General features: G+C 33.6%; 3 protein-coding genes across 6 annotated transcripts; 1 reads left to right on the top strand and 2 right to left on the bottom strand.

Annotated features, from left to right (window-relative positions):
• Positions 1–317: 317 nt before the first annotated feature.
• LOC107931795 (uncharacterized) lies at positions 318–14,793 on the top strand. 4 transcript variants are annotated; one of them, XM_016863725.2, is made up of 14 exons: positions 318–475; positions 602–3,162; positions 3,598–3,966; positions 4,099–4,557; positions 6,151–6,945; positions 7,105–7,590; positions 7,915–8,376; positions 9,120–9,911; positions 10,071–10,553; positions 12,286–12,750; positions 12,858–13,148; positions 13,314–14,171; positions 14,258–14,346; positions 14,426–14,793. In XM_016863725.2, the coding sequence occupies exons 2-13, from the start codon at positions 625–627 to the stop codon at positions 14,309–14,311; spliced, it is 8,052 nt and encodes a 2,683-aa protein (XP_016719214.2). In that variant the 5' UTR covers positions 318–475; positions 602–624; the 3' UTR covers positions 14,312–14,346; positions 14,426–14,793. The 4 variants fall into 4 exon arrangements, with proteins under 4 accessions (XP_016719214.2, XP_016719215.2, XP_016719217.2 ...); XM_016863726.2 differs by lacking the exons at positions 12,286–12,750; positions 12,858–13,148; XM_016863728.2 differs by lacking the exons at positions 7,105–7,590; positions 7,915–8,376; positions 9,120–9,911.
• A 76-nt stretch (positions 14,794–14,869) lies between these two features.
• On the bottom strand, positions 14,870–16,504 carry LOC107931796 (protein trichome birefringence-like 39). Its single transcript, XM_016863730.2, has 5 exons — positions 16,207–16,504; positions 15,959–16,139; positions 15,691–15,866; positions 15,449–15,607; positions 14,870–15,360 (listed from the first exon to the last, which is right to left on the bottom strand). The coding sequence occupies exons 1-5, from the start codon at positions 16,461–16,463 to the stop codon at positions 15,069–15,071; spliced, it is 1,065 nt and encodes a 354-aa protein (XP_016719219.1). The 5' UTR covers positions 16,464–16,504; the 3' UTR covers positions 14,870–15,068.
• Positions 16,505–17,029: 525 nt separating this feature from the next.
• LOC107931790 (calmodulin binding protein PICBP) lies at positions 17,030–19,335 on the bottom strand. The gene has a single exon (XM_016863721.2). It carries the CDS (start codon positions 19,062–19,064, stop codon positions 17,166–17,168), a length of 1,899 nt encoding a protein of 632 aa, XP_016719210.1. The 5' UTR covers positions 19,065–19,335; the 3' UTR covers positions 17,030–17,165.
• Positions 19,336–21,197: the final 1,862 nt, after the last annotated feature.

The raw sequence follows: 21,197 nt of genomic DNA, 5'->3' as shown, positions 1-21,197 counted from the left end.
TAGTTTTTATTCATTAACAAGAGAAAAACTTGAGTTTTTTCAATGAATTATCTTGGTTTTTATAGAAAATGGAGTTGCAAAGAAAAAGAAAAATATTTTTTTGAAAAAAATAAAATTAATTTAAAACATGAAATGAGTGATCAAAATAAAAATTTATTAAAATTAGGTGACTAAAATGAGTATAAAATAATATTGAATTAATGTCACATGACTAAAGAGAGAATAATTTTAAAAAAATGAAAATAGTTTTTCACAATTAGTGTACAAAAAAAAATTGCAATAAATGAAAAAGCATGGGCGTGTTGGGTCATCATGTCTGTTGTCTTCTTCACTTTTTCGTTGTATCCGCGAAAGTAATGCATGCTTTTTGAACATACAATACAATTGAAACTTGCTTACTTTTTCATTGACTTGCCTTTTCTCAAATTACTACTCGCTTTACTCCGTTAAGGCAAATTATTTTCATTTTGGAAAGGTACGCCATCTGCTTTCATTTTGGTCTTACTTGTTTGTTTACAGAAGCTCTACTTTTTACTTATTTTTACTTGTACTTTTTTCTTCTGGTTTTGTTTTGATTTCTGTTGCGGCTGTGGTTTTTCAGTTTACTTGCTGTTTGCTCTCTCAATGGAGTTCGTTATTGGCATCGTTAGCTCTATTTTCACTAAAGCTGCAGAGTATACGATTTCTCCTATCATAAACCATGTCAAATACCTTTCCAATCATCAGCAAAATGTTGAGACCCTCAAGGACAAGGCTGAGAAGCTGAAAGATAAAAGGGACAGAGTACAGCATTCTGTTGATGCAGCTGAGCGAAACGGCAAAGAGATCGAAGGCGATGTTGACAAATGGTTGTCTGCAGTGGACAGGAAGATCACTGAACAAGTAGAGAAAGTGATGCAAGATGAAGAAAAAGCAAAGAAAAAGTGTTTCATTGGTTTGTGTCCTAATTTTTGGACTCGTTACAAGCATAGCCTGAAAGCTGCAGCGGAGGCGAAGGCTGTTGCCGAGCTACTTGAACAGGGCAAGTTTGACGAGGTTTCTTATCCTATGCCTCTGCAAGGTATCGCTGTCCCACCAGTTAAAGGGTACGAGGATTTCGAGTCAAGAACGTTGGTTTTGAATGGAATAATGGAGGCACTAAATGATGATAGCGTCAGCGTTATTGGGGTGCACGGTATGGGTGGGATCGGAAAAACAATGCTAGTCAAAGAAATCGCTAGAAAGGTCAAGGGCAATTTATTTGATTCGGTTGTCATAGCAACAGTAACTCAAACCATTGATATTGAGAAAATTCAGAACAGAATTGCAGAGTTATTGGGCTTGAATTTTGAGGAGCCGAGTACTGATGTAAAGGCACTTCGACTACGAGAAAGATTGAAGAAAGAGAAGAGGGTTCTGGTTGTCTTGGATGACATTTGGGCAAAGGTTGATATTGAGGAAGTTGGGATCCCTTTGGGAGATGAGCACAAGGGATGCAAGTTGCTGCTAACTTCTAGAGAGCTAAATGTTTTATCAAATGGGATGGATGCTCAGAAATGTTTTGCAATAGGGTTTCTAAATGAAAAGGAGGCCTGGGACCTGTTCAAGAAGAAGGCTGGCGGTTGTGTTGAAAGTTGCGATTTGAAGCCTATAGCTATGGAAGTAGCCAAAAAATGTGCAGGATTGCCCATAGCCATTGCGACAGTTGCAGGGGCTTTGAGAAACAAAAGATTGTTTGAGTGGAAGAATGCTTTACGAGAACTAGAGAGGCCTTCATCAAGCAACTTCACGGGGATAGCTGCAGCATATTCAGCTATTGAGTGGAGTTTTAATTATTTAGAAAGTGAGGAAGTTAAGCTGACTTTCTTGCTTTGCTGTGTAATAGGCCATAATGGTCTGGTTGAGAAGTTGATGAGATATACTGTGGGTTTGGGTTTATTTGGTGGTGTCAACACTATGGAAGAAGCTAGAAATGAAGTATTGACGGTTGTGGCTAATCTCAAAGCGTCTTCCCTGTTGCTTGATAGTTATGATGATGAGCACTTTGATATCCATGATGTTGTTTGGGATGCTGCTTTAGCTATTGCATCGAAGGACTACCATATGCTTGTTTTGAGAGATCATATTCCAAAGGAGTGGTCCGATAAGGCGAAAATGAACAGCTTGAGAGTGATAAGCTTACCTTGTCCTCAAATTGTAGCCGAGCTTCCTAGGGAGATGGAGTATTCAGGTCTTTCCTTTTTCCATATGGCCCATGATGATTCAGTGGCAATTCCTCCCGATTTTTTCGGACGAATTAAAAGTCTCGAAGTCTTGGATTTACCTCACGAACTTTCATTTACCTTCCTACCGGGGTCAATTATTCACCTACCGGGGTCAATTATTAACCTCATAAATCTTCGCATGTTGTGTTTAAGAGGATGGCGAGTTGAAGACATAACAATCATTGGAGAGCTTAAAAATTTAGAAATCCTTGACCTTGCCTTGTCAAGGATCAAAGAATTACCCAAGAAGATAGCACAATTGACTCGGTTACGGTTGTTAGATTTGAGTTGGTGTGGAGCACTCAAAATCATCCCGCCAAATGTCTTATCAAGTTTGTCTAAATTAGAAGAATTATATATGGAGGGAAGCTTTGTTGAATGGGAAAATGAAGGAGTTGTTGACAACGAGAGGAGAAATGCAAGCCTTGATGAATTAAACAATTTGTCTCGTCTAACTACTTTATATGTTCGTATTCCTGATATCCAAATGATTCCAAAGCATCGATTCATTGAGACATTGAACAGATACAGGATTTTTGTAGGTGATCATCTTATATCCAACTGGCCTCCAAGACATGAATGTTCAAGGAGATTGGCGCTCCAGTTATATTCAAACATTTGTTTGGATAATGGGGTGAAAATGTTGCTGGGAAAGGCTGAAGATTTGTACCTAGACCTAAAAGGACTTGAAGGCATCAAGAATGTACTTGCAGAGTTAAATAAAGGGAACGATTTTCCACATTTACAGTCTCTTCATGTCCGAAATGGTATGCAGGTGCAATATATCACAATGAACAAAATTAAGTTTTCTGAATTACGTTCCATAACACTTGAGCAGCTGCCGCAACTTATTAGCTTTTGCTGTCAAGAGGAAAGGTGTTCCACGAGTTTTGAGCCCCAACCACTTTTAATTAATCAGGTATTTGTTTGACATTATTCATATATTCTTTTACAACTTTTATTTATACTGCAACTATTTAGTGACATCATCAAAAAGTTATAATTATTAAATAATTATTTGATCCACTAACCTTAAATTTCTAATAATAAAATAATTAATTATCCAATGGTTTTTAAGGTTACAAAATAAATTTTAAACCCAAAATTTAAATTTTAATCCAAACTGATCGAAAATCCAAAATCAATTCAATACACAAAAATTATGAAAATGTAATTGGATTTCACAGTTCGAACTAAAATTCTTTAAAATCGAAAACCATATTTCCAAATTATGTTACGTATTATCTTTTCGTTTCCCTTCCATTTAGATTTTTAGAAGAAAAGAATTGTTTGTAAATGTATGCAACTTGTTTTCCATCATTCCATTAACAACAACATAATATGGCACAAGCAGACATATTCGAATTTGAGGAGGTTGATCATCAGTGGATGCGGCAAGTTGGAGCATCTGTTATCACCCTCTGTCGCCAGGAGTCTGGTGCTGCTCCACCGCTTTGAGATAGTGCATTGTGAGTCCTTAAGGGAGATAATATTTACAGAGGAAATAGAAGAAGAAGAAGAAATGAATAATGTGATTTGTTTCCGCCGATTAAACTTTCTGCGTATGGATTTCCTTCCAAACCTCATCTCCTTCTGCTCAGGAAATTATAATATCGAATTCCCTTCGTTGAAAGAGCTAACGATTGGGTGTTGCCCGAAATTAAAAGAATTCATTAGTGAAAGCAGTATTGAGTCCGGCATGCATACTCTCTTCAATGAGAAGGTGATTTATTTATTTCATTAGTCTTACACTCTTATATGATTCAGTTAATTCGTCCTTTTTTTATTTTTTAATTTTTGCCCCTGCATTATATGAGCTAACTTTCTTATGGGCATGAATTATATATATGAATAGGTTGCTGTTCCTAGCTTGGAAACGATGACAATCTCCAAGTTGAGTAATGTGAAGATGATATTTCATACTGACCTACCACCAAATTCTTTTCAACATCTACGAGAATTAAGTGTTTCAGGGTGTGAGATTTTGAAAAATCTATTTCCAGCATCTATAGCTAAACATCTTTTACAACTTGAAGATTTAAGCATACGTGATTGTGGGGTGGAGGAGATTGTATCGGAAGGGAAAGGAGTAGAGGATCAACCTGTGAGGTTTGAGTTTCCCGAAGTGTCTTCACTTGAGGTTACATCCCTAAAAGAGCTCAAATGTTTCTATAAAGGGCAACATGCAATTGTGTGGCCAATGTTGAAAAAATTGACCACAGATGGTTCTGCTTTGCTAATGATAATGGGTTTAGAAGATGTTAGAATCCAAGAAAGAAAGGGAAATGGGGAGGCAGTTGTGGTGGTCGAAGAGGTATGTATATCATTACAAATATATTTCTTTTCATCATCACATGCATCTTATGTTGTTATAATGCAATTTAATTAACTGAAGTCTTATATTAGACCTATCTATCTAATATTTATATTTAAGCATTTTACTTGAGTTAGAATTACCCTTAATCAGATCACCAATTTAATTATGTAATTACATAATATTCATTCTTTTAAATTATAATTAATATTATTATGATAATATTTATCTTTTCATACTTTCATATTATCTTTAAATAAAAAGTTGTTTTTTTATTTTTCAAAAAAAAAAATAGGAAATAATTTATTTCAAAAGTAAAATCAACTTACTATTTTTCACATTAAGTGATAGATAGTTATCTACTTATTATGTTCTAACATTTTTTTTGTTAAAATTTTTATATTAAGTAAAATGGTGATATGGTTCTCAAACACAATTAAAAAAATTAAATGTTGAAAATTGTCATTTTCAATGAAATGAAATTTTTTAATGGTTTATCAATCACACTCTTATTTAATGTTAATGAGTGATAAATAGTCTTGATTCTAACATTTTGATAATTTTAACAACCAATGTTTACATATTCTATCAATTTAGTCTTGAACCTAAAAATTAATATGTATATATAAATAAATAGTTATATAAATTAAAAAATATAAAAAAAATCTCAAAAAGTACATAAAAAAAATAGGACATTCCTATAATTAGTCCAAAACTTTCCCCCCATTAACTCTTTAGTTAAAAGCCAAAAAAAAGCCACATGTAAATCGTTCAATGGACTGATATGCTACACCAACAATCTACTAAAATAAAATGAAAATTTTAACATCAGTGATTAATTCGTACAATTATCTTATTTAGAGTGGTTAAATTGAGAAAAAAAAAAAATTAGAGTGATCAAAATAAGATAGATCTTACTTTAGATTGACCATAAGTGTAGTTTACTTTTTTTTTTTTTTTTGGAAAAAAATAGAAAGAAACACCCGAACAAGGATAAAAAAGGTTAAATTTTCAAATAAAGGGTTACTCACATAAGAATCAAATCTTTTAAAATGGTCAAATAAGGACCAAAATGTTTTGAAAGTACGCAAATAAGAACCTTTTTAAAAGTGCTCAAATAAGGATTTCTCAAATGTTGTATATTAGGTTTCAAACTATATTTTTATTTTTTATTTTTCATTTTCAAGTAATATTTGATTCAATTCTCATATATATTTTATTCTAAATACGTTAAAATTCATTTATTTTTTACTCATACGTGTAAAGACTTTATTTGAAGATTTTTATACCTCTTAAAGGATGTAAGATGGAAAGAAAGTGAGTCAGAGAAGAGCTTATTGTGTTGAAAGCAATTAAGGAAGTACAAGTGTCATGTATTATTATATTAGCGTTTTAAAACCTTTTGTTTTAATCAGAAACAATGATTTCTTGTCTTTTTTATTTTCAAGTTGTGTTTTTTTTTTTATCATTTTTCATTTATAAGCTATTCTGATTTCTTAAAATAAAAAAAAATCCTATTCCTGTACATTGGTTTTATTTAAGCATGTACATCAACATTGAGCTTCATCTGTTAATGTTTAATTGGTTTCCTAGGTCATTCCCAATTTAGAACAACTTGAGTTACGACGTCTTAGTGATGAAGGCCAGTTTCCACTGAACTTGTTTCACCACGTTAAAGTTCTTAAAGTGAATGGTGGCTTCGGGGATGGATTTCCTATATTTCCTTTCCTGAGAAAAATCTGCAATCTGGAAAGTCTTGATCTTGAGCTTTTTAGTTTCAGAGATGGACTCCCTTGTAAGGGAGACGTTGGGACTCCGTCACGAATAAAAAAATTGAATTTGTCTGATCTCAGAAATCTGCAGCGTATGTGGAGGAAAGATTCAGAGCTTGGCCATATTCTTTCTAATCTCCAAACACTCACAGTTATGTCTTGTGATGATTTGATCAATATTGGAGCCTCCTCATTATCTTTTAAAAATCTCACAACTTTAGAGGTGTCAGATTGCCCAATGATGACAAACTTAGCTACACCCTTAATAGTTGAGAGTCTTGTGCAATTAACAACAATGGAGGTAAGCAGCTGCACTAAAATGACAGAAATAGTGGCACACGAGGGAGACTACCGTCAAACAATAGTTGTTGGTAAATTGAAATGCTTGAAACTAAGCTATCTACAAAGGCTCACAAGCTTTTGTCGAGGGAGTTACACCTTCAACTTCCCTTATTTGGAAGAAGTAGTTGTGGGAGGGTGTCCTAAATTGAAGATCTTTTCTGAGGGAGTTTTAAACACCCCACAATTACAAAGTGTAAAAAAGGGTAGTTTCGATAAGAAAGGGTGTTGGGCAGGTGACTTGAATACCACCATACAACAGTTGTACATGGAAGAGGTACGGAGTTAATTCATAATGCTATCTAACTTCCTTGTCCTGATACAGTGAATGTTAGTGCTCGATTTTCTTTCCTATTCTTTCATTGTTGAATAACTAACAATGAGTGTTTATTTTTGAATTATGAATGTAATAATATGGATGAATTTGTTGTTTTAGGGACAATTATATGGCCGAAATGATCATTTGACCATCTCTAACAAGTTTCCCGAGTCGATAGAAATATGGAAGAAAAACCCTCGAGCAATTTTGGAGTTGAAGAACCTTAGCCAAATGAAATTTTATCAATGTAGCAGCTTGAAATACATTTTTACCTTGTCTATGCTTTTGAGCCTCAAGCAATTGGAAAGGATAAACGTACAAGAATGCGATACAATGGAACAAGTGATTAGGGAAGACGAGGAGGAAGCAACAACACATGAGTTCACATTTCCTAAGCTCTCCTCTGTAGAAATAAAGGCGTGTTCCAACTTGACAAATTTTTATTTGGGAAGTCGAGCTCTTGAATTTCCAAAGTTAAGTGATATTGCGATAGCTGGGTGTCCAAAAATGACGGCATTTTCTTCTTCAATTTCAAGAGAGAGTGAAAAAGTGATTGGCGAGCAAGGTGTGGGAGATAACACTACAACTTTATTCTGCGACAAGGTGAGTTTGATATTCAATATTTATGTGCACTAAATAATTCACATCTTCTTGCTTTCTATTAGATGAATTGATGAGTATATAAATGGTGATAATCCATATATATATATATATATGAGCTAACTTTAAAATGGGCATTATATACATATATATATATACTAAGTAATCAGTCCGGCATGCAGGCTCTCTTCAATGAGAAGGTGATTTATTTCATTAGTCTTACACTTGTATAATTCAATTGATTTGTCCTTTATTGTTTTTTTGCTTGCGATATATGAGCTAACTTTAAAATGGGCATTATATACATATATATATATATATGAATAGGTTGTTGTTCCTAGCTTGGAAACCATGACGATCTTCCAGTTGAGTAATGTGAAGATGATATTTCAAAATGACCTACCATCAGATTCTTTTCAAAATCTACGAAAATTAAGTGTTTCAGGGTGTGAGAGTTTGAAAATTCTATTTCCAGCGTCAATAGTCAAACATCTTCTACAACTTGAAGATTTAAGCATAATAAAATGTGGGGTGGAGGAGATTGTATCAGAAGGGGAAGGAGTAGAGGAGCAGCCTATGAGGTTTGAGTTTCCCAAAGTGTCTTCACTTGTGGTTGAAGACTTAAAAGAGCTCAAATGTCCCTATAAAGGGCAACATACAATCCTGTGGCCCATGTTGAAAACATTGAGCACAAATAGTTCTGCTTTGCTAATGATAGTGGCCTTAGAAGATGTTAGATTAATGCAAGAAAGAAAGGGAAATGGGGAGGCAGCAATGTTGACTGAACAGGTACGTATATCATTCCAAATATTTTTGTTTTCATCATCTAAACCGCATGTTATGTTATATGACATAATAATGCAATTTAATTAACTGAATCTTACATTGGTTTGATAGCCATAAAAATGTTTAAATGAAAGCTGCTCAAATAAGGACCAAAATGTTTTGAAAGTGCTTAAATAAGAATCAAACTGTTTTGTGAAGTGCTCAAATAAAGGCTTTTCAAATAGTGTATATTAAGTCTCAAATTATATTTTTATTATTTTCAAGCAATATTTGATTTGACTATCATGTATTTTATTCTAAATATGTTAAAGTTTATCTTTTTTTTTTAACTCAAATTAGGTTGAAATGCATCAAAATTTCTTATTTGAATATTTTTATAAATGTTAGGCCTATGAGCAACCCTAAAAAATTGGACTCTAATCTAAGCATTTAACCATAGAAAAATGTAAGATGGAAAGTGGGTTAGAGAAGAGGTTATTGTTTTGAAAGCAATTAAGGAAGTACAACTGTCATGAATTATTATATTTTTAAGTTACATTATTCTTCCTATTTTTTTAAAATCAGAAACAATGATTGCTTATCCTTTTTTATTCAAACTTGTTATTCTTCAATCGACTTTCAAGTTGTGTGTGTGTGTTTTTTATCAGTTTTCATTCATAAGGTGTTCTGTTTTCTTAAAAATTTTAAATAAAATCCTATTACTCAAACATTGAGCTTGATTTGTTTATGTTTAACTGGTTTCCTAGATCATTCCCAATCTAGAACAACTTCGGTTACGAGATCTTGTTGGTGATGTGGGCCAGTTTCCACCGAACTTGTTTCCCCACATTAAAGTTCTTAAAGGGCATCATGGTGGATCTCCTTTTATATTCTTTTTCCTCCGAAGATTCTACAATCTGAAAAGTCTCGAGTTTGATAATTTTGATTTCAAACATGTAGTCCCTTGTGAGGGAGATGTTGGGACTCCCTCACCAATAAAAAATCTGCAATTGACTTCTTCCAAAAATCTTAAGCATATATGGAAGAAAGATTCGGAGCTTGGCCATATTCTTTCTAACCTCCAGACACTCACAATTAAGAATTGTGATGATTTGATAAATCTTGGAGCCTCATCATTATCTTTTAAAAATCTCACAACTTTAAAGGTGTCAAATTGCGCAATGATGGCAAACTTAGCTACACCCTTAATAGTTGAGAGTCTTGTGCAATTAACAACAATGGAGGTAAGCAACTGCACTAAAATGACAGAAATAGTGGCAAACGAGGGAGACTACCATCAAACGATTGTGGTTCGTAACTTGAAATGTTTACAACTAAGCAATTTAGAGAGCCTCACAAGCTTTTGTCCTGGAAGTTACACCTTCAACTTTCTTTGTTTGGAAGAAGTAGTTGTGGAAGGGTGTCCTAAATTGAAGATCTTTTCTGAGGGAGTTTTAAGCACCCCACAATTACAAAGTGTAAAAAAGGGTAGTCTCTACATGAATAGGTGTTGGGCAGGTGACTTGAATACCACCATACAACAGTTGTACATGGAAAAGGTACGGAGTTAATTCATAATGCTATCTAGCTTCCTTGTCCTGATACAATGAATGTTAGTGCTCGATTTTCTTTCCTATTCTTTCATTGTTGAATAACTAACAAAGAGTGTTTATTTTTGAATTATGAATGTACTAATATGGAGGAATTTGTTGTTTTAGGTTGGATGCCTTTACCTAGGTGTTTTGACCATCTCTGACACGTTTCCCGAGTTGATAGAAATATGGAAAAAAAGCCCTCGAGCAGTTTTGGAATTGACATTCCTTGGCAAAATAAAGTTTTATAAATGTAGCAGCTTGAAGTACATTTTTACCTCGTCTATGCTTTTGAGCCTCAAGCAATTGGAAAGGATAAACGTACAAGAATGCGATACAATGGAACAAGTGATTAGGGAAGACGAGGAGGAAGCAACAACACATGAGTTCACATTTCCTAAGCTCTCCTCTGTAGAAATAAAGGCGTGTTCCAACTTGACAAATTTTTATTTGGGAAGTCGAGCTCTTGAATTTCCAAAGTTAAGTGGTATTAGGATAGTTCGGTGTCCAAAAATGACGGCATTTTCTTCTTCAATTTCAAGAGAGAGTGAAAAAGTGATTGGCGAGCAAGGCGTGGGAGATAACACTACAACTTTATTCTGCGACAAGGTGAGTTTGATATTCAATATTTATGTGCACTAAATAATTCATATCTTCTCTCCTTCTATTTGATGAATTGATGAGAATCCATATATGATGAGAATGTATTAGATAAATAGTGGGGGAATTGATAGCATAAAAGATAGAAATGAATAAGGTTGTTGAGTATGAAGAATATCAAACAAAATCTTTTCACGGCCCTTTTCCATGCCTTTTTAGTCATCTTAAATATACACTTACTGTCAAGTTAATTTATAATACATCAATACTTTATAATTTGTACGAATGCTTTAATGGCGATTAGGAAATTTTTTTTATTAAACGTGAATGATATGTGTTATTATTCTGAATTATGTTGCTTTATATTAATTATAGGAAGTAAAACATTGAATATAATAAAAATATTTTAATTGTGATTTCAAAATTTATTATAATATCATTTATATTATTAAATATTTTAATTATATTCAATAGCTTGGATAATGAATATTATTTTACAGTAATTACAATAATTCAAAATATATTATTTAAAAAATTGTTAAATAGGTAAAATCACTTAACATTAGAGAAGCTAGTAATTTCTTTTTTGGTAATTTTTATATCCGTTTTATGGTTTATGTTCCGGATTCATGGCTACCTTCTTAATAATGTCATCTCTAAAGTTCAAACCTAGTTCCTTCTTTTGGGAGTGCAACGTACCTTACCATTACACTTAACCACTTGTTTTAATTTTAATAAATTGTAAAATAAATAATTATATTTTTTAAATAAGTTTAATATAACATTTGGTACCTAAATTTGACTCTTTCTTTTTCTAATTTAATACCTAAACTTGATACTTTAGGACCTAATTAAAAAAATGTTAATTAACTTTAATTTAACAAAAAAATTAATTCTATTTTTCAAAAAATATATATTATATTTTTATTTTTCAAATATTAATGAATTTAAAAAATATTATTTTTAAAAATTTAAAAATATATTTTTATAATGTTACCATGTGTCAAATTGTTATTGGGTGTGAGACTCTTATAAGAAATGCCACAGGTTAATGGCGAATTGGTCTTTTAGTGCCACATCATTTTTCGTAACGGTTTCGAGGTAAACTGGTTGATTGATTATAAGAATAGAAAGAAAAAACATAAGTATCATATTGAGGAATAACACGATTAGTATAATGGAGTAATTTGTATAATGTTTAACAAGTTTAGATATCAAATTAGACATAAAAAAAAAACTTAGATACTAAATTAAGAAAAAGTGTCAAGTTCAGATATCAAATGTCTTATTAAGCCTTTTAATAAATAAATATGTGACAAATATAGTGTATTTTTATTTCATGTAATTAATATAAAGTAATATTATTAAAATTATTAAACATAATTAAAATATATTAATTATTTTACAGCAATAAAAAAAACCTTCAAACCATAATTAAAGAATGAATGAAGAAGTGAAAATTGCTGATTTTTCTGTTAATTAATTAGTGAAATAAAATAAAAGCGTAAATGAAAAATAAATAATGTAAATGATAATGAAAGTGTAATTTAAGGATAGAAAAAGAAAGGCGGTTGAATGATGTTAGATTTATGCAGCTCTACATTTTATCACTTAACTCAGTCCATGTTTCAATTTTCTCTACAATTTATCATTTCTTCTTCTCATTTTGATTGAATTTGTATTTGTATGTAAAGAAGGAAGAGTTATGTTATCTTATTATGACATTTATATATGTCTGCAGGTTGTCATTCCCAATTTGGAGTATCTGACTTTGTCCTCCATTAACATTCATGAGATATGGCACCACCCATCTTCCTCATCTCTCAAACACTTACAGGTGGAAGGGTGTCACAATTTGAAGTACCTGTTTCCGTCTTTCTTACTAAAAGATCTTGTCATGCTCCAACGTCTTGAAATTAAAGACTGTAATGTGATGGAACAAGTAATCTTCACGGATGGATTGGGTGCAGAAGATCAATGGAGGAATCATACGATTTTCTCTAAACTAGAGTTGCTGTCACTGGGAGACCTTCCCAAACTCACAAATTTCTGCTTTCAAAATTACTCTGAATTCCCATGCTTAAAAGAGCTAACGCTAAAAAAATGTCCTCTGCTGAAAACTTTCATCTCTAAATCTGTATGTGGAGATGAACCTCAAATTCACCAACCTACACAAACAAATGACTCTGCTGTCCTCAATGAAAAGGTCATTTCTTCTTCTTTTACTTTACCAGTCTTCTCCTTTTACTTCTTTCATTAATTTTTTTCATTTCAACATTTTTCAGTTATTAACCCTATCAAATGGTTTATTAGGTTGTTTTCCCTCGTCTGGAGAAGTTGCGGATTCAGAATTGTGATTCGTTAGAAGAAATAATTGAGCTGCAAGGACTCATTGCTAATGAGTCACAGTCAACATCAGCTACTCGGTCTACTATGGCAGAAACAGTGACGACCAAGTTGCCGAGATTGAAAAGTTTCTTCTCTAGGATGCATACCAGCCAATGGCCATCCTTGAAACAAATGGACGTTATTGAATGCCCCAAAGCACAGATATTTGGTGAGGTTCAAATCTCAAACCAACAACCCTTGTTTTGCGTCAATGAGGTATGCTCACTGATAGTTGATATTCCATGTTCATTACTCGAGATTATATCCAATCAAATGAGATTACCTATAAATTGCCTTTTTAACTAACTAATATTCTCACCTTCTCTCTTACTTAAATTTAAAACTCTTTAATCCATGTTTAATATATTTGTTGGTGTCCAGGACACTTTCCCTGTTTTACAAGATTTAACACTGACGACGAGTGATATGATGAAGGGGATATGTGATGGACAACTCTCATTGTGTTTCCCAAACCTCGAACTTCTTAACCTCCAATTCTTTCCTGAGACATCCACTACTCTTCCATATTCCTTCATTCGCTCACTACCAAACCTTCAGAAGCTTGTTATAAACAATGCTTCCATTTCTGAATTAGTCCGGTCTGAAGGACTCTTCCACAATGAAATAGATACATCAGCGTTCTCTCAGTTAAAGGAATTAAGCTTGTCTGAACTTCCAGAGTTGACATTAAAGACTTTGTTTGAAGGACTCATCAATGAGGAAAGGCACGCATCGGCATGCGATCAGTTAGAGGCCTTAAGGTTGTCTCAACTTCCAGAGCTAACGTTAAAGACTTTAGAGCCATTTTTGTTGTCTTTCAAAAATCTATTAAGTATGGAAGTTTCAAGATGCCATGGATTCATCAATCTAATGGCATGCGCGACAGCAAAGAGCCTGACGCTACTAGAAAGCCTGAGCATAGATGATTGTGAGATGATACAAGAAATCATAGCATGTGAGGGTGAAGAAATACAAGGCAACATTGTTTTCCCCAAACTGAAGTATTTGAAACTAAGTTGTCTGCCAAGTCTAGCAAGCTTTTCCTTGGCGCATCACTTGTTGGAGTTCCCAGTCTTGGAAACCGTGAAGGTGAAAAAGTGCCCCAAAATGAAGAATTTCTGTCAAGGAGAGTTAAGCACACCAAGGCTGGAACCAGCGAACTTAACAGGAGATGAGGACGGTGAACTGCAGTGGGAAGGCGATCTTAACACTAGCATAAAACATATGTTCGATGAAATGGTACCAATCATTTTAAAGTGTTTAACTTTTGAAAACGTTGGTTTTACCTTTCTTTATAATTGTTTCTTTTGATCACGCACGTACAGAATGTTCAAAATTCTCAAGCGGTCGAGGTTACTGATCAGTTGGGGTCCGTGTGAGACAAGCTCAGTTTCATTTCAATTCAAACCAAATGGTATTTTACTCTTCTATTTTCATCATGGCTTTAACTAATGCTTTACAAAGTGACTATGGAAATGCCTTTTTCATTGTAGGTTGAGTTGCTCTATTGGAGTATGGGGGCGTCCACTTTCCTTTATTCAGTTTTTGCAAATCCACTATTGAACTGTTGCATTTCACATTATAACCTAAGTGTTGATTTTGAAGTGCATCATGTTTGGCACTGGGAATTACAAACATGAAAACTTTTTGTAGTAAGGTTGACCCCAGTTTTATGGATGCATTTCAGCCACATTATACTTTTTGCTGGTATTTTTGTATCAGCTTGGGGGATTAGACGATTTAACTAAGATTGCTACTCATTTTGGGTGTGCTTGTTTCATCTTTTTTTGTTCTCTCTATAAAGAATATTATGTACTTATTTCAGTATTTTGATGAAAAGTTGAAGCTAATATCTCTTCAATCTCAGGATTCTCATATTCATCCTCACAATGATAATATCACCAATTCTCTTTTTTTAGGCAATAGGAGAAACACTCTAAAGCAAGAAGAAAACAAACCAATGCCATAAATAATTGAATTACATCACATGCATAATTGAGAACTGCAAACAGAAGTAAAACAAATTTATTATATTTTCAATATATAATCTTATGATCTTTTTTGAGTAAGCAAAATAAATAATTTAAGGAGACCACATATATGTTGGGTGGCTAGTGCCTGAACCAAATTTCTCTGCTATTTGATGAGGGCTGCATACAGAAGTAGATTCCATGTATCGGGGAGGCCGGCCACGCACCAGTGGGTGCAATCCATGCCGTTGAAGTCATTGTAAGTGCTAGGATGTGCATCTTTTCGTAATTGAGAGAGCATTGTAATATCAAGCAAATGAACAGGCTTCTTGATGTTCCTTATGACCTCTTTAACTACGTACTCTGCCAGAGGCAAACCAGTTGGATAAATCGATCCCTTGAATGGTGTCGTCTGCCTTGAACAATTCCTTACTCCTGGCTCATTCCAATCTATGCCACTGATACATGCATAAACAAGAGACTAGTAATCATGTTACTCGGAAGGCCGATACAGAACAAAGAGATCGCAACAGGGAAAAAGCTCACTTGTAGTGAGAAGGGGAAATTCCTTGAAATATAACTTTAGTCCTATTGGTATCCACATCTGAATCAACCCATTTAGCCCATGTTCTCAAAGCTGTACGAAAAGCAACCGTGCGATCAATGTCCTTACGAATCTTCCCATCAAATTGCACATAATCCCATCTGCAGTTAACAATTACAGATCTTTAGCTCTTACTAAAAGTCATCAGTTAATCAGATTATACTTATTTTTGTAGAGCTCATACTGTTGCTTCAGTCCTCTACGGTGCCACCAATGCCAAGTGTTGAATATCAAAACATCAATTTCTTTCCATAGTTTTCCATTCCTTACAGAATTCAATTTCAGAACCCTGCCAATTGTTTCCTTATCAACGTCTACTAAGTACAACGAACGAAATAGCATCACGGATACCTTATAATGCTGAAAGTTTTAGTCCACCATATACATAGACCATAGTTAGTTACCTATACATACATGTATTTGTGTATGTCTGTATAGAATAAATTGATTACCTTGAAAGTAACAGTGGAAACAGTGTGATTATGCAAGTCTTGTGTGATTATACCAGATGTAGTAGGCACTGCAGCGTGAAGCATGCATAACAGAGATTGCCATTGGTTTATACTTATGGAGTCCCCAATAAACATTATCTTCTTGCCCTTTAATCTCCTCAACAAATGCGTCCCATCAAACCTGTCATTTGTTCCATTAAGCTAATAGCCATGCAGATCAAACTTTGAGGGCGGTGAGAGATATGTACCTTGGCAAATTACACTTGCTTGGTTGCCATCTATATTTAAGGTAAAGATGATCAGGGCGGCCATACTTGAGGCAATTAAACTCCTTGTGGATGAAAGGACAGGCTGATGTATCGTAGAGAGGATAGGAGCTGTCATACACCCACTTACCTTTGTATACATTGCAACAACCATTGGCATTTTCTAAACATAGAAAGGAAATAGTGAGAAAGCTAAGAGCAATAAGAGAGTCTGATCTTCTTGTCCTTGAAATCCCCATTAGAGAGGAGAAAAAATATTGCTTGAGTTTGCATTTACTAGTCCACTTGTTTGATGGATAAATAGACAGACAGGCATCAAAGTTTCAGCTATTTTAGTAATGCAAGCAATTTGGTTCACATGTGTTGTGAGTGCTGGAAGTTACATTTTCTTTAACCTAATTCCTAAAAAAGAAATTGTCCACACTACTCCTAAAACTTAACAATTTTTCCCAATTTTAGACGTGGAATTAAAAATATATACATTTAAATCACAATCAAATTTTAAATGTTAAACAAATATATCTATTTAAAAATATTAAGAAAATATTGAGTGTAAACTAAATTAAGACGAGAAAACTTATACGTGGAGAATTACCTACTTTTCACATACAACACACGACAAACAACCCGTCATTGTAAGTGGAAACAATGAACAACATTGTATACATACACATGTATATACACAATAATGTTGTGGAAAAAGCAAACATTTTTGGCATCCATGCATCCCATGTGTATCTACTATTAGTTTAGCATGATCACTATTCTAAGAATAATTAAAATTCTTATACCTCAAACATACATGTAAAAAACATTGATGCATTAAATATTTAAAACATAAACTTTAGTGCCACCATTACGAGTACATAACAGCAGACATAATTCTCACCCACAAATACAAACTAAAAAACCAAACTAATAACATGTAATAGAACAGTCTATCAGTTACAAGCTTGAATGGTTCTACCATGGCTATGAGCAAATCCTGTTGAAGTATGATGCCTTAAATGAGTTTCACATTTAGTTATAGGCAATGGTAAGACTGTTTCAAAAGCTTCAACAAGTAATGCCACTTTCTTTTTTTTAGCTGGTCCAAGCTTGGTTACTGCCTGTTGAAGTGCATGATCTAACATCCATTCCTCTGCATTTCTCCTTTCTTCCATCATTTGATGCCTTAGATCAACTTTTTCTTTATCCGTCTCTGGAACAACAGATAGGAAATTCGGTTCTCTCGGGTTGAATGTCTTCAATTCGTTGTTGTTTTCGTCGTGTCTTCCATGTCCAATCGTCCATTTAGTGGTGTGCTTTTCGGGTAGTTCTTCATTTACAATAGCTTTGCTTCTTGGCTTGTGCCTAGTGTCCCCATCTGCAGCATCTTCATGTTCCTCTAGGGTCTGATCTATAGCATCATTAGCTTCAACCAACAATCCGGCAACATCTATGTTCCCGGTTTTGTCTCGAATTTCTCTACTTGGAACTTCAAATGTAGAATCTACTTCAGAAACCTCATTAATTGTTGCAGGAACTCCATTCTCCAACATTTCCTCCTTGCCTGATGTTGGTTCCCCATGTTCTTCATCCATGGTAGTAGCCAAAACTTGGTCATAACATAAGGTTTCAGATACCTGGCTACATGTATCAATGTCGTTTGTACATTCATTATTGTCGGTCACACCCTCCTCTGTCATGTCATTCCTAACGGTTTCCGATGAATCCTCGATGCTCGTATCGGATTCTATTGCAGAACAGGCTTCATCGCCGGACTGTGAAGCAGAAAATGGCCATTCATCCCACTCCAAATCAATAACTTCAAACATGGTATCGTCCATATCAGCGCTCGAAACACCTTCCTGCTTGTCCCCATCATTAAAACTCCATGGAGAGGATTCTTCTTTAGCCGAAATCCCTCGAAACTCTTCGTTCTCGCTGGTATCTACTTGAGAAACAACTTCACTGCCATGTTCAACATTTTCACCAAAACCAATCTTAGCGTTTAGTGAACCTCGTGACTCAGTTTCAGGCTCTGGAGCTGTTTCATTGCCACATTCAGAACTATCCTCACCTTTGCTTTTGCCATATATTTCAACAAAAAAGTCCATGGAGGAGTTCAATTCCTCTGTTCCATCACCATAAGCCTTTCTTGGGCTCAAAGCTTCCACCTTCATGCTTCTTTGTACTTTCATTGAACGTCTTCTTGCTTTCAAGAAACATTTCAATGGAGGCAAAGGAGCATGATGATGACCATTGAGTGAACAATAAGCATATGAACAAACCTTCACAATCGAAGTTCCTTCATACTCGGTTCCACCAGGATTAAGCATAAGATAAGCTGGAAACTTCGAATCCTTTAAAGTTGAAGAACATGTAGCTTTCTGTACATTCATATCTGAACGCAAAGCAACCTTGGAACACTTTTTGGTGGAAGCTCTAACAGGTTTGAAACTAGGAGTTTTTGTTAACTTCAAACTAGACGTTCTTGTTAAACCGGAAGCCGAACTTTTCCTACGAGAACTCACCTGACTGCTGGCGGAGGTCTCTTTTTTAGCCTCTGAACTGCTGGTGGACTTCATGTAGTTTGGTGATCCACTGCTAGCTCCTTTGATGATAGACCTGCTGTTGTTGTGAGGTGGTGGTGGTGGTGGTGGTTTAACAGGCGGAGAAATAGTTTTCCTTGAAACCAAAGGTGATGATGATCTTAGGCCCTCCTTCATATCTGATAACTTGATTGATCTGCACTTGTTCATTTTTTTCTTCAAATCAGTCCCTTTGTTCTTGCCATCAATATGATGATCAGCTTGGATACCAATTTCAAGCTTGTTGGTCACCTTTCTTTGAACCATGTTCAAAGGGTGGGTTCTGGTTCCCCTAGAAACTGGGGAAATTGAGCTGTGAAAGAAAACCAGAAAAGTAGTTTTATATTTATATAAAAGATTATTATTAGCTTTGGTGTGGGATTGTAGTGGGGGTGGCAGTGTCACCAAATTTGAATAAGGTTGAGATAAGAACTAGATTCTGACTTGCACTAAATTAAGATAACCGGTGTTTGAGTTTTGCGACCCCTTTGTTTTAGTTTAATAGAATTTTTGCTTTACTAAAATATTTGGAATATTGTATATTATGCCAATGACCATATGAGATGTATTCATATACCTTCAATGAACTAAATGTACGTAATTCAAAGAAAATATGATGATTATAAAACAAAATGTAAATTACACTCAACAATTAATAAGTTTATGTTTTGATCACTTACTTTTAAAAAAATTATAAAATGATCACTGAACTATTTAAAAGTTTTTATTTAATTTAATAAACTATTCAAATAATATTATTTAAATCACTGAATTGTTAAGCAAAGTCCGGTTAGTAAATTCTAAGCAACGATTAGATGCTTATACGGTAGATTAGTACCCGCCGGTGAGTGGGAAGACATAACTTAGATCTAAATTGATCTGATGATCAGTATTAGAAATCGGAGAAGAAAATTATTTGAATTTTAATTTAAATATTCGCAACGTTTAAAGTTATTTTATGAAAAAAATTAAACTATAAAATAAAATGAAAAAGAGAGTTTTTAATTTTAAAGTTAAATGACTAAAATATAAATTTATCAATAATTTAATCACGTTAGATATAATTTATCTTTAAAAAAAAAGGATTAGGAAGGAAGCAAGTGATGGGAAAAAGGTAAGGCGAGGTTGGGGGCAAAGGGCGGTGGCACGTTATAAAAAGACAAAGGCAATGGTCGGCGATAGTGGGCTGCGTGTGGGGTCACAACGCACAGCCTTACACACACGCTCTTCCCCCCATTCCTATTTTTTAATTCCCTTTATCAGATTTCAATAAAAACTAAATATGAAATTATTAGATGAAAAGTGCACAATTTATATTAAAAAGATGAAAAAGGGATGCCGTTTAACATTTTTGACGTCACATTTTTCAAATTAACTTTTTTATTTTTTTAAATTTATTTTTATTAAAATATTATTTTTTATAAGTAATACCACTTGGTAGATTAACGATACCATTTTTTACTGTTTAAATGATTTATTCTCATAAATAATTAATTTTTCATTTGATTTTCGTAATTATTTTTTTGTATTACTAATATAAAAAAAACCCATGAATTTGCAATTAGAAATGTCAACAAATTGAAATTGAACGTAAGCGTACATCAATTTTGATATTCCCAACCTCACCTAACATTTATCAACAATTCAACATTTTTATACTGTTTTTTTTAATTATTTTTCTCTTTTTACTTAAATTTTTTATTTTTATGCGTTTCACGTTTTAACTAAGAAATAATTATTTAAAAAAGGAACCAACCAGGTACTGAAACGATTTTACGCATGCAATTTACGACACAAAACAACACGTGTATATTAATGAAGGCTTCTAGAAGTTTTAGTCTATGGTCAAGCCGAAATTAGAATATTTTAGTATCGAATTTAAATTATGAAATTTTTAAAGATTAAATTATAATTTTTTTTGTTATTGGAGAATTTATAATTAAATTCTAAATTTTAAAAAGGTGAAAATATAATTTTATTATTGAATGAAATTAAATTTTTTTAATTTTTAAAAAGACTAAAGAGGTAATATTTCATTTTTGGGCTAAAACCTTTACCTACCTCTCTAGTTTCGTTGCTGCCTATAATAGAATCGAACTAAAAATCGAATTAGTCAAGCCACCAGTTTATCAATTCGATAATCCATAAAGTTTAATTAAATAAATCATTAAAAATTCAGTTTAATCATTTTGTTCTACTAGTCCATATCAATTCCTATGCCATCCGATTCAATGCATTTCTCTGCACCAATTCCTCGACCGGTTCTTAATTCAATCGATCTAATCAGTTGATCCAATTCAATTCAAACAATCTTAATATTAATATTTGTTGAGGATTTGTAATACAATCATCTCTCTCTATAACAATCATTTTCTATAATAACACTTCATTCTAACAGTC

The sequence above is a fragment of the Gossypium hirsutum genome, chromosome D10 (assembly GCF_007990345.1).
Source record: "Gossypium hirsutum isolate 1008001.06 chromosome D10, Gossypium_hirsutum_v2.1, whole genome shotgun sequence".
Classification (NCBI taxonomy): Eukaryota; Viridiplantae; Streptophyta; class Magnoliopsida; order Malvales; family Malvaceae; genus Gossypium; species Gossypium hirsutum.
The sequence above is the reverse complement of the archived record's forward strand: the minus strand, read 5'-3'. Positions and strand labels throughout refer to the sequence as shown.